Genomic DNA, 13,253 nt, shown 5'->3' with positions numbered 1-13,253 from the left:
CAATACTTTCAGTGCAGAAATGTAAGGCTCTGCCATCTTGGGTTCTGTTTGTTTCTGCTGGGAGAAAATTATTATTATTATTATTATTAATTCAACAATTTATTTTTTAAAAGAGAATTAATTAAACTAAGAAGTAATTTGAATACTCCTTAATTTGTTAATGTGTTACTTGTTACTTAGAAATGTCATATTATTTCATAACTTGTGTTACTTGTAATGCGTTACCCCCAACACTGTAACCATCAATGTCAAACTCAGTTCCTGGAGTTCCCCTCCTACTTCAACACACAAGTCCTACTGTATATACACTGCATGTGTTGTTCATTATTCAACCTTTTTGTTTCATTGTAAATAGAAAATGTCTTCATACCTGCTGATTTGTTTAATTTTGTCAGACATTTTCTGTTGTATGTTTGTTTGCCGCCAAAACAATAAAATAAATTTGTCTGAAGAATTGATTTGCTTTTTATTTTTGAGAACAGTTCAGAAAACTGATTAATTTGAGTCAAACTACAATAACTACTGTATATATGATTTACCATTAATGTGTGTGCAGTAGCGATTATGCTGTGAGTACAGAACTACAGTACAGTAATTAACTGTAAGCAGTTTCCTGTTAGTTTCCGCTACTGCTCTGTTACAGTGACTAACACTGTTGCCAGTATTCCACTGTAAAAAAGTCAAACCTGGTAATATCTAATACATTTATTACAGTATTTATTATTTGTTAACATTGGTTAATGTAAATAAAGTTTCATTGTTAATTCACGTGAACTCACAGGACATTATCTGATATTAACAATTTAATATTACATTAATAATAAAACAGCCCAGACCTGGCAATGGTCATGCAAGCAGACTAGCTTTTCTCACACTGAAGCATATATATGCATAAACACTCCTCAAAGATCTCTCTTAAATTAATATTGTCTGCAGAATGTTTTATTTTAATAATCGTGCATAAACATTAGATCAGTCAGTATCAAAGTCAAAACTGTAAACAAAAAACTTCAAAAAAATCTTAAGATCACATTTAAAAAATGAGTTCACCCAAATGGTTCACGCCACTAGTACTTCACAGCTACTGTGGGGTCACCCATTGCGGAGAGGTCTCAGCTGAGATGCCCAACCAAGACAAACCACCTGATTCTGGACAGCAGAAGATTCTGGACCACACCATAGTCTTCAAAATAAAAATCTAAAACTTCCAGTAGGTGGTGGTAAATATATAAACTTACATACCTTTAACTACACATGACATTTTACTCTACCTTACATATTACTCACCCGAATTGTATAAGGGTCATTCTCACAATAAAGTGCCTTCGAGACATCAAAATTATAAAACAAAATTGTTTGAGAGTTTTGATTTAACCACAGTTGTTTTAATTAGACCTTATTCCAGGGATGGGCAAACTTGATCCCCGAGGGCCGGTGTCCCTGCAGAGTTTTGTTCCAACCCTAATCAAACAGGGTTAGGGTCATAGGGTTGGAGCTAAACTATGCAGGACACTGGCCCTCCAGGATCAAGTTTGCCCACACCTGCCTTGGACTGTACGAAATGAATGTTGGTCAAGCTCCTGCACTTTTTACAAATAATCTGCAAGTAGAAAAACAGTAAACAAACCTCACATTGTGTCAACCCTGTCATGGACAAATGTAAAGTATCAGTACAGTCAGAGCATCTGGAAAGTTTTCATAGCGCTTCACTTTAACCACATTTTTATGTTACAACCTTAATTCAAAATGAGTCAAATTCATTTATTACCTCTAAATTCTACACACAATACCCCATAATGACAATGTGAAAAAAATAAATAATTTTAAATAGTTTCAAATCATCTCACAAATGTTTTAAGTGTTGCCCAGCCCGCAGCTCTACAGTTGTCTGTTAGAGAGGCTCTGCTTGCTAATGCCCAGGAGGATGCGAGACTTCTAGCTGAGTGTGCACTTATCCCTGAGGACACACCTTGATTTGGGTATGATACACAAGGGTGATGGCATCCACAACCCAGTGTGCCAGCCTCTGCTTGGATATGGCACTTTCCTTCTGCCGACTGCCAAAACAGACACAAAGCAAAATAAAACAAAAAGAAAAAGAAAAAAAACAGACTAGAGAATGCTCTGTTTGGGCCACGTAAACACCCAGTGTGCGACCTGATCACAGCAATGGAGGGGTTAAGTAAGCCTCCTCCAGGGTCAATGGTTGAAGTCTCACTACCTTATCTGGAAATGGAGTGGTAGGAACCTTGGGCACATAGCCAGGCCAGAGTCTCAAGACTATGTGAGAGTTAGCTGGCCCAAATTCCAAGCATGATTTGCTGACAGAAAATGCCTCCAGGTCCCGGACTCTGTTAATAGAAGCCAGTGTGATGAGCAGAGCTGTCTTCAAGAAAAGAAAACTTAAAGATACTGAATCAAGCGGCTCTCTTTGCAGTGCGCAGAGGACCACAGAGTGATCTCAAAAGGTCATGAGAGGTCAGCTACCGATGCTGGCAGGTCACTTAAGGTTTCTATGTCATGTCTATAGATCACACATGAAGGTTTCAGAGATTTGATTTGATTTATTTATTTTCAAACAGAAATATCACACATAAAACATTATTAACAAAAAATACATTTCAACATGGTGGAAAATGGAGTGGGATGAAGCACAAGCTTATTATTTTCCCACTTCATTACCACACACATCATTCGTCTATTACTTAAACTGATTTCTTCTTTCACTGATCTCTTCTTTTTCATAAAATATATTTTATCCTTTTGGCATCTTTGACAAATTATATGTTTGATTCCATTTGTAAAAAATACACTGCAAATAATTAAAATGTCATCATACCTTTCTCGTTTTATTTATAAAGGATTTGTATGCTCCAAATAGCCCACATTTTCCATCAGTCTAATGACTTTTTTGTATTTTAAGGGATTGATTGTATTTGAAAACAACATCAATTAGGACTAACAAAAACCAGAAACAACTATCTAATAATGCCGAGATGACTTATTGATATTTGTGTGCAATAATTCCAAAATGTATGTCTAATCATTATTAAATATTAATGATGACAATAATACTAACAATGAATTACATCTCTCATGATCGTGCTGCCCTGAATGTGCTTGAATGTAAGTTATCTATTTATTTACCAATATATTATCATTTATTGTATCAAATGCCTTCTTTAAATCTATAAAAATTCCAACTACCTTCTCCTTTTTCTGATCTGGACGTAAGTGCCAGATAGAAAACCTCCTTGAGAAAGAAGGTCCTTCCTCAGGAGAATCTGTCAGGGAGGGTCTGTCCCGAGGAGTGTGAGTTCTGGAAACCAGGTCTGGGTGGGCCAGTGTGGTGCAACCAGCAAGATCTGCTCCTCGTCCTCCCTGACCTTGCCCAGGGTCTGTACAAGAAGACTCACTAGGGAAACGCAAACTTGCCTGATACACATGTCCGAAGCCAGCAGTGAGCCAGTGCATCTGTGCTGAGCGGAGCAGTGGCCGGTCTTGGCTAAAGCAAACAGGTAAACCTGAGTTTCTCCAATACCCCCGTATCAGCTGGAGTACTTTAGGGTGAAGTTGGCACTTTCCTGGGAGTGTGAGCTGCATGACATTCCTTGGTGCTTCCCATTGACATCCCTGAGACATGCAACAAAAACCTAAAATTAATAACAGAATTTAACATGAACCTGTTTATAATAAGAACAATTAAAAACAATCAGTAAATAAAAGTGAATAAAAAGTTAAATGTGAAGTGCCATTAGAAACTCCTGGAATGTCAGTCGCTTTGAAAAAATGAACAGTATTTTACTGTAAATCAGGAAATTCTCCATTAGATTTATTTGTGTTTTATAACAGATTTGGACAGTTGCACAGTTTAACCAAGCTTAATGTTGTGTTCAATGTTCTCTGTATTTCTCAGTTCTCCTGCATTTGTTCTGTTAATAGGTGTGGATGCCAGTTCACAGGCCAGTACTCATGAACTTTGAGAGCCAGTTTTTGGGGAAACTGTATCAAAGATAGGGGTGTAACGATACACTCAAGTCCTGACGATGCACTGAGGTCTTATGAAGCAAAGGAATCTTTCTCTGTGCAACAAAGTGAACATTATTTACAAATGTATCATCTGTAATATCTCTGTGACTGACTTTTTCTTCATGAATATGTTGTGAATTTAAAGACGAGACAAACCAGCAGGATTTTTCGGGTATCTTCAGAGCAGAATCCTTTAATAAGAACTCGCCGTTGCTGTGATTCATCAAGAAAATCTCTCAACTACTGCAGCTGACACTCAGTTAAATACACAAGTTAGTGGGCAGTGCTTATTAGTAGAAACAGAAACTGCCATTACAGGTTTAGTACAAAAGTCTTTTTTCGGCTTTTGTCAGACAAAAGACACAGCCGTGTCTGGAATAGAGGATGACATGGGAGGGAATTTTCAATTCTGTCCCGTTCCCACTCCCACAGAAAGAAATCTTTTCCCGTCCCACTCCCAGACCAAAGTTTAAAAAATGATCCTGTCCCATCCCGCTCCTATTTAAAATGACTCCCGCTCCTGTACCGCTCCATATATATATTTTCTTCATTTAGTCTTTAGGTAATACATATAATTTGATTTGATCTGCTCCCCATCCCGTTTTAGACCAGCTGCTGAGTCCCTGTTTCTAGATTTTCTGGAGATCAGTTACAGTGAATGAAAGAGTAGTTCACACCATGTCTACAATAGTTTAATGAGCCCAAACAGCACATAAAGCTGCATTTAACTCATTTATTGAAAACTGTTTAATTAAGAAGAGCTTCTACTATTACAGGCAGCAGCTCTTTCACTAATTTTGTTGGAATTGGGTCCAACATGCATTTAGCTGGTTTAGAACCATTTATCATTTTATCTAGCTCGTCCTTCCTGTTCTGTGATTTTGAAGCACTGTAAATTATCTAGATTCAGTGGAATGTTGAGAAGTATAAGGCGGTGCAGAAAGTTTAGCGTCTGCTATTTTCTGTCTGAAGGCTTTTATTTCATCACTAAAAAAATCATCACTACTAATTTGCGGTGGGACATTTTGTTCCAAAGATGACTGATTATTTGTTAATTTAGCAATGGTGTTAAATAAAAATCTAAGACTGTTATGATTATTTTCTATCGGTTTGTGGAGGTGCTCAGTCCTGGCAGATTTTAGAGCTCTCCTATAGCTGTGGGAAGCACTGAATCTTATATTTACGACATTTTCATTTTGTTAAAAATAATGTGTAAGGTCCAGCCAGTTGGTCCAATGACGGTATCCACTGGTGGACGAAGGTTCACTGCATGTTCGGTCTTTCCAGTGCACAATGTTCTATATTAAATGATCTATATTAAACTTAGCTCATATCTGACTCCAATTTTAGTATGAGGTGGTTTAGAATATTAATATATTTATCCTCGTTTTATCTGACTCCAATTATAAAACATTGAGAAGGTTATTTTGTTTCCGTTCACATTAATTTAGATTATGATTGAATATTCTTTTAATTTGTTATTATACCTTATTCTCATTTACTCAGATTCCTATAGCATCTCGAGTCTTGCACCGGCCGGGTATACAATCTCTTAATACAAGCTTGTCAGTCTTGGTCATTAAACAGAGGCGATTAACCACTCTCCTAAGAAGGCAGAACTCTACTTACTCAATTTAGGAGATTTTTATGTGGTCCCCATAGATCTGTTATCTACTTAATCAAGACAAAGTATTTTAATAATAATCGCACAGGATTATAAGTTTGTAGATGAAGGCCTAAATATCCACATTTAAATTAGTTTCAACAATATTTTGTTGTTCTAAATAGAAAACCCATAGTTGGCCTTTTGCAGTCTACGTATACATGAAATAATGCCAATTTATTAGTCGGATCTCTAACAACATTGTATAGCGTGCCACGCTGCTCCGTCTAACATGTTTTAGTCCGTTACTAACCTGTACAGTGGCTTGTAGTGCTATGGACAACAACATTTATCAGTGATAATAACACAAGGACTATTTGAATAATTCAAAACATAATTTATTAGTCAGGTAAATGTATTATGCCAAATTCAATCAGTCAATTCATAAACGATCAATACAAAACATCAAATTATCAAAGATAAATCCAAGATTAAAAGATGCATTCCTGACTTTTTACATAACGTGTAAATTTTACATAACGTGGAGCCTAGGCTCCATGTTATGGGCTGATCTGGGTAGGCAGAATCGCCCTGAATCTTTCTCAGACCTTACCTTAAATAATCCAACAATTCCCTCAAGGAAGGGGGTGTGAATAACAAAAGGCATTCACACTTAGGGAAAAGTCACACCCTTCACAGTGGTTCAAAAGATGCTTGAAGTTATATATTTATTGTTTTATGTCTATTTCTGAGAGAATGAGACCATTGTACCAATCGCACTGAGACATTTCAAATGATATCAAACATGATAGTTAAAGTCAGTTTGGTTAATCTAGAACATTCAAACATTGAAATGACCATATGCGCGAGTTGGGGGGATGAAGCTGAGTTTCAGCATACTCAGATGCAAATGCAGCAGGAACTGGTTTTTCCCGCATTCCCCCCTGGTGGGAGTCCATTGGCCCTGTTTTCAGCTCATGTTTTGAATTGTCAAAGACATCAAAAATATTTGTAATATTTCAATTCTTACAAATGTTTCTCATAAAAAAGGTGGGGGATGGGATTAAAACTGACATTACATACCTAAAATCAGAGGAGTGTAATAATTGAGTGTTTAAAATGGCTTTTCTTGACTGTGAACACTCTTATTTGTCAGTCACTGATCATTATGCTCTACGTGCTTAACTGTGTTTTTTCTACTGTGCAGGTTCAGAGATGTGGCAGCCATGTGGACGGACCCTTCAACCATGACCACCTCCTGAAGTCACATTATGCTCTATTTATCGAAGATGTTCTGCTCTCTCTTTGAACTATTTGGGCCTCATCAATTCTCTTGATCTGGGATATAGTCTGAAGATTGTTTCTCAGGATTACTGAATCGCATTTACTGTAATTCACCCGATTAAAATCAATCATTCCATCACAAAACAAACAAATCTCTGTGCATATACTGTATTTACTATTGTCTGCATTGAAATTATTCTAATAAGCATTATTTAGGCAGTTTTGGAATCGTGTCTGTGTTCAAGAATATGATGCATCGTCTTCTTAATTAAATCTAGTTTAGAGTTATAGCACAGAAACTTAGCATGCTGAATGTCTAGCGGTTATTACTCTTATTTATTTCAAACTAATTGTTTTATTCATATTATACAGTATATTCAAATGTATTTAAGTTATCATACATGTAATGTGAGCAATAAATTGTATGAAAATATGCTTCATTTTAAATTTGTAAGTGGCGAAACGGGCAGTCATGAATGTTGTGATTTTGAGAAAATAAAATATCATTTTAATTAAGCTGTAAAAAGCAATTAGTCGACTATAAATAGGTAAGTTAAGTCAACTTAATAGGTCCTCATATTTTTAAGGGAAGTCAATTGGTCACTTTTAAGGCAGCGGTTTTGATCCCTTCATTAAAGTAACTAATCGTTTTTTATAGGAAACAAAATGATGTTTTACATTTGAAGGTGACATTTATTCTTGATTTATTCTTAGTAACACAGTTTGTTTCATTCAGCGCATGATATTCTTTGGTCTGAAAATAGTTGTTGATTACAAACCAGATGATAGTCAGTGTTTAATGATTTATTTCAGCCTTCAGAAGGGCCTGATTGTTTAATCTTTGACATTTTTACTTGGCTCGACTTCATTAATGTTGACTGTGCTTCAAGTAATTGTAATAGTTCATAAAGCAATGTACTTTGTTTACATCTTTGTTTATTACTGTGATGTGCTGCATTGACTTGGAGATCTGAAAGTGTGACGGTGTCACATTCGTCAAGACATACTTAAGAAAGATTCATTTAATCATTTAAGAACTGAACCTTTAGAGCAACGCAACTGTGATTAAAGTAAAGCAGCAAGTAACAGAAGCTGATTTGAATGTAATGTTTTGACTTTTTAACAGGTCATTTGCTGTTAAGCTTCTATTGTTCTATTGTATCTCTGCTGTATTTGCTCAATGTTACAGTTCTCTGTTCAGAATGTTTATTATTTATATCACAGAAATGGGATTCATTCAAACGTAATGTATTATGTATGGATTTCAGTGTTGACTGCTGTAAGATTTTATGTGATTAATAATATGACATAAATTCTCTTTTTTTCATTGCGATCTCATTTTCACGTCATTGCAAGGATACTTATGAAGGTAAAAAATGAATATGTATTTGCTTCTGTCATTTCTATTTCTAAAGACAGTTAATTGTGCTCCAGTGACTTATAAATGTATAATCATGTCCAGATTCTGAGTCTGAAATAGTGTTATTCTGAATGTCTTAACACCCTTGGCAGTCTTTATCCAGTATAACATCATATAACAGGTTATGTCACCATATACAAAATAGATCATGCGTTTTGCAAAGATAATCATTTATTTTAGGTCTAAGAAAACAAGAACTGACTACAATCTTTAAGTGATGATTGCTGCTGAATGACGCATTGTATGACTTCATTTCATGATTTTTCTTTCAATAAAGTCTCTTGGTCTCACGTAGGTTTTGTTTGTTTTCTGTGTCAGTGATTTATACTTGAATATGTTTACGAGGTGGGTTGTTAGCCCAACGATCAACCCTCAACCTGGAGGACCAGGACATATACACATACGGACAATTTAGCTTACCCAATTCACCTATAGCGCATGTCCTTGGACTTGTGGGGGAAACTGGAGCACCTGGAGGAAACCAACGTGAACAAGGGGAGAACATGCAAACTCCACACAGAAATGCCAACTGGCCCAGCCGGGACTTGAACCAGCGACCTTCTTACTGTGAGGCGACAATGCTAACCCCGGAGTCACTGTGTTGCCCCAGCGTGTATATCAATTAAGAAAAAAATATATCAGCATTTAAATATCTACTGACTAATTTAACTTTTCTCTTTCGTCAGATGGGTTCAGGTAGTGCCTTTGTCCTGCTGCGCTTCAGGAGAATTCAGCATCACAAGCAAAATGACCACCTTGAGTCAAATAACATATATTGACCAATCAGTGCGGTTGTCAAGGCAGAATCTCAAGCACAACCAATCATTTTAAACAGAGACATGGTGAATCATTTAAAGAATTTTAAATGTTAAGTTCAGAGAGCAGTCGCTTAGGGCCCCAAGGAAGTCTGGAGGCAGACAATAAATACTAATAAAGTCATTTCCTGTCATATTTTGTAGGACAAGGCTCTAACAAATACATTTTACCTTAATTAGTATGTGTGCAATTGTGTCCCCCCACCCCCAATCATGGATCAGTCCAGCAGTCAAATCAGATGAAAATTTAGTTTTAGAAAACAAATAGTTTCTTCATTATTTTTAGTTGTGAACTCATTTTAAGCAAACAAATCTTTTAAAATGTAGAGATTGTGTAAAGGTAAAAATATAGAAAGCAAGACAGAGTGATATAAGATAAAGACAGCTAAATAAATAAGGAAATATGAAAAGTGCTAATTACTGTAAGACTTCTGGGTCTCATGACTCGAATTGCTTAGGGCCCCCAAATCACTAAATCCGGCCCTGCTCATAACAAACAATCATCATGATCACGGTACAAAGTGTAGAGTAAACAATGTTATTAACACTATGAGCTGTATTTGTTAAAATAAATGTTAAATTATTGTGTGTTTCATTAGACAAACTGTTGAGATGATAAAAAAAACACGCAGTCTTATACGTTTTAGTTAAATTGTGATTCTCTGTGCTGAACATTGCCCCCTTGTGTTGTCTATGATCACTTACTGAGGAGAGACGTGACCTTGCACCACAAAAGCACTTTTTTACTTCTTTTAGTTTGAGCACATGCTTTTTAAAATGATTGAGCTGTTGAAACTTTGAGCTACACATGAAAAAAACAAAATGTACATTTTAAATTATTTTTTTAAAATTATAATTGTATTCTAACCTGAAACTGAAGATCGTCCTAAAAAGAGATTTATTGCGCTATATTGGGATAATTTGCAATTTGATGTGCACAAAAGAAGAAAAACACAGTAGTGTTTACTTTAAATTCTCGTAAGAAGTTTAGTATTTGTATTTTTTTCTAACTTTGAATTGAAGATTATATCAAAAAACTATTCAGCACGCTTCAATGTTGAAAATTTTGTAGTTCAATGTCCACAAAAACACAATATTGTTCATTTCAAATTCTCATAGAAACTTTTCTTTTTTACTTAAATTGAAGATCACTCAAAATAAAAAAAACATTTGTTAAATATCAGCATGCGTGTATGGACATTTACTGAGTTTATTATCGACAGATCTGTGTTGAAGTAAAACAATTCGGCTAGTTTAGATTTTTATGTTTTAAATTCAGAAATCAAATATTGCAAATAAAGTTTTGGTCTAGTTAGTTCAGCACACTACAGACAGCATGATCATATCTGACTGAACAGAGTCTCCTAATTCCTCCAGTGTCTGTGTTCATTCATTCATTTTCCTTCAGCTTAGTCCCTTTATTCATCAGGGGTCGCCACAGGGGAATGAACCGCCAAAATATCCAGCATATGTTTTACACAGTGAACCTTGCTGTGAGGTTACAGTGCAAACCACTAAGTCACCGTGCTGCCCTAGGTTTAAACATTTACATTTTAGTGAAACCAGTAAAGAAAAAAAAAACTGCTGTAATTGCGTATAAAATAACTTTATTGTTCATGATTTATTTAACATCTGTCCCCGTTTTTCTCTAAGTGGTCTAGAAACTACATTTGTCTACTGTAAACTAGCTTGTGTGTGTGTGTGTGTGTGTGTGTGTGTGTGTGTGTGTGTGTCTTCAGCTCGTACAGCTTCACACAGAGCCTCACAGATGCAGCAGAGGAAGCTCAGGATCAGGATCTGTTCTCCTCAGTTCCTCTGCCCCTCCTGCTCTCCTTCTACAAATCATTGACAGCGTTTATCTACACTGAACCTGACAATGCAACCCAAGCCATGACTGCTGGATTCAGATAAGTGTAATGTCACTGGCCACCTGTGCAGTGCAACCAGGGATGGCTCTCAATGTCAGCTAAACTGGGTCGATCAGCCGGTGCTGCACTGAGACACCAGCGAATCAGCTGACGGCACTCTGTTACACACAACACCGTCTTCAGAACCACACAACAACACACTTCTGCTCGCTCGCCAGGCTATCTCTGAATGTGTCTGAATCTCTTACCTGTTGACAAGCTCCTAGGGAAGGTCAGTCTGCTTCTGGACGTGACCCTCTGTGCGCCTCTGAATGGGAAACGGTCACACAGGATGTTGTAGAGCGTCACTCCTACTGACCAGACTGTAGCTGGAGTCGCATGGTAGCGATGTCTACGAAACCACTCAGGAGGAGCGTATGCAGGAGTGCCTGAGAGACATAAGAAGACCACAAACATCTGCTCAACATGCTCCAGTACAGACAAATTCCCTTTAGTGGATCAGCAGAAGTTCACAAACATCAACAGAACGTTTCCTTCTGTAACTCAAACTCACCTGCAAAGTATTTGTAGGCCGAGCGCTTCAGCAGATCTCCACAGCCGAAGTCCAGCAGCTTGATGTCCTGGGACTCTGTGGAGATCAGCAGGTTTTCTGGTTTGACGTCCCGGTGCAGGACGCCGCGGCTCTCGCAGTGTTTTAGGGCCTCGATCAGCTGCACCAGCACTTTCTTGGCCAGACGCTCATCCAGACAGCCGTTCTCCTCACAGAAGCTCTGGAGATCTTGGCAAGGATCCGGTCGCTCCAGGATCAGGATGTAGCGTCTGGGACGGTCAAACCAGTCCAGCAGCTGCAGGACACTGGGGCAGGCAGGAGCTGACGTGACACGGGTCATCAATGCCACCTCCAGCGGCAGCCGACCCTGACCATCCTGCAGGACAAACCCTCCATTATATCCAGAACTGAATCACACATGGCAAACACAACAGATTCACATCAAAACATACAACTTTCAGTCGCTCGGGGGTTCGGTCCTTCGACACGTACTTGATGGCCACCTGCAGACAGGAAAAGCAGAGTAAATCACACCTGCCTGATTGTGACACATGACATTTACTGACAGCAACATTTCTAAAGCATGTCTGAACAAAGGAGGGAAGAAAATCTCTTACTGGCAGTCCATCAGACCTGCGCATCCCAGCAAACACAGAGCCGAATCCACCTCGTCCCAGCAACGGGCCCTTCAGGTACAAGTCTGCAACACAGAAGAGCACAAGAAATGAAGAAAAGAGAGAAAGAGAAAACATGCTGCGGTCTCTTCAATGACAAATCATTTCCTAACTGAGCCATAAGATCTAGAAGATGAGCTGTGCTGACCTCTGCGAGAGCGTTTGGCTGGTCTGCTGGACGAGGTGGACGCCGTTTGCTGGCTGCTGCTCTGCCTTTTCCTCTTGCTGTTCCTCTGGTCTGTGGATGCAGAATCAGCCAAATGTGAAGGCAGAGGAGCCAAAAAACCAGGAAGCTCAGTGGTGCAGTCCCGTGTATCTTCTGTATATCAAAACATTTTTAATGAATCTTTTTTGTTAACTTCTGTAATCCTTTTCATATTAGTAAAACACCATACAGCATCATACAGTGATATACAATGACAAACAAATGAAAGATTAAAAACACTCACCTCCTCTTTCTTCACCCATGTGGGACATGGACAATCTCCTCCAACCTGCAATAAAACAGACAAATACAGACAAATATGAAAATAAATGTAAAACAAAGTAAAGAAGAAGAAGAAGGAGAAGAAGAAGAAGAAGAAGAAGGAATGAAAAAACAGCAACAAAATTGTATTAAAAAAATAATCAGAAAAATAACTAAAATAAAGATGATTAAAGAAATTGTGCTCTTTAAAATAAGTCTTTTTCTCTCAGAAATCCTCCAACAGCTTCAGAAATCTCAGGAATCGCACAGAAATGCTCTGCAAAGTCGCCTCGTCTCTCAACCAACAGATTGCGATGGGTTTGATTGTTTTTATATGCAGTCAGAATTCATATCATAACACGTGTTGCTATAGCAACTAAAATTGTAAAATACAAATAGCCAAAAAGGGGTATAAATCCGATTAGTTCTAATTAAAAGCTCTTGTTATTAAATTAAAAATGTATAAAAATTTTATTTCCGGGGTAATTTTCAATAGGCCAATCAGCTTTCATCAATACTGCGTCATCACCATACACTGATTAAG

The 13,253-nt window shown here is 37.5% G+C and overlaps 1 protein-coding gene across 3 annotated transcripts; it reads right to left on the bottom strand.

Moving 5' to 3' along the window:
- Nucleotides 1-2,544: 2,544 nt before the first annotated feature.
- LOC137495941 (serine/threonine-protein kinase pim-3-like) lies at nucleotides 2,545-13,015 on the bottom strand. 3 transcript variants are annotated; one of them, XM_073953855.1, is made up of 8 exons: nucleotides 12,693-13,015; nucleotides 12,392-12,562; nucleotides 12,187-12,269; nucleotides 12,022-12,072; nucleotides 11,573-11,945; nucleotides 11,268-11,447; nucleotides 11,082-11,177; nucleotides 10,738-10,986 (listed from the first exon to the last, which is right to left on the bottom strand). In XM_073953855.1, exons 1-8 carry the CDS (start codon nucleotides 12,718-12,720, stop codon nucleotides 10,958-10,960), a joined length of 1,011 nt encoding a protein of 336 aa, XP_073809956.1. In that variant the 5' UTR covers nucleotides 12,721-13,015; the 3' UTR covers nucleotides 10,738-10,957. The 3 variants fall into 3 exon arrangements, with proteins under 3 accessions (XP_073809957.1, XP_073809956.1, XP_073809955.1); XM_073953856.1 differs by lacking the exons at nucleotides 10,738-10,986; nucleotides 11,082-11,177 and adding an exon at nucleotides 2,545-3,633; XM_073953854.1 differs by having other exon boundaries at nucleotides 10,744-10,986; nucleotides 12,022-12,269.
- Between the last annotated feature and the right edge of the window lie 238 nt (nucleotides 13,016-13,253).

This window comes from Danio rerio, chromosome 6 (genome assembly GCF_049306965.1).
Source record: "Danio rerio strain Tuebingen ecotype United States chromosome 6, GRCz12tu, whole genome shotgun sequence".
Lineage (NCBI taxonomy): Eukaryota > Metazoa > Chordata > Actinopteri > Cypriniformes > Danionidae > Danio > Danio rerio.
This window is presented reverse-complemented; position numbering and strand designations above follow the sequence as displayed.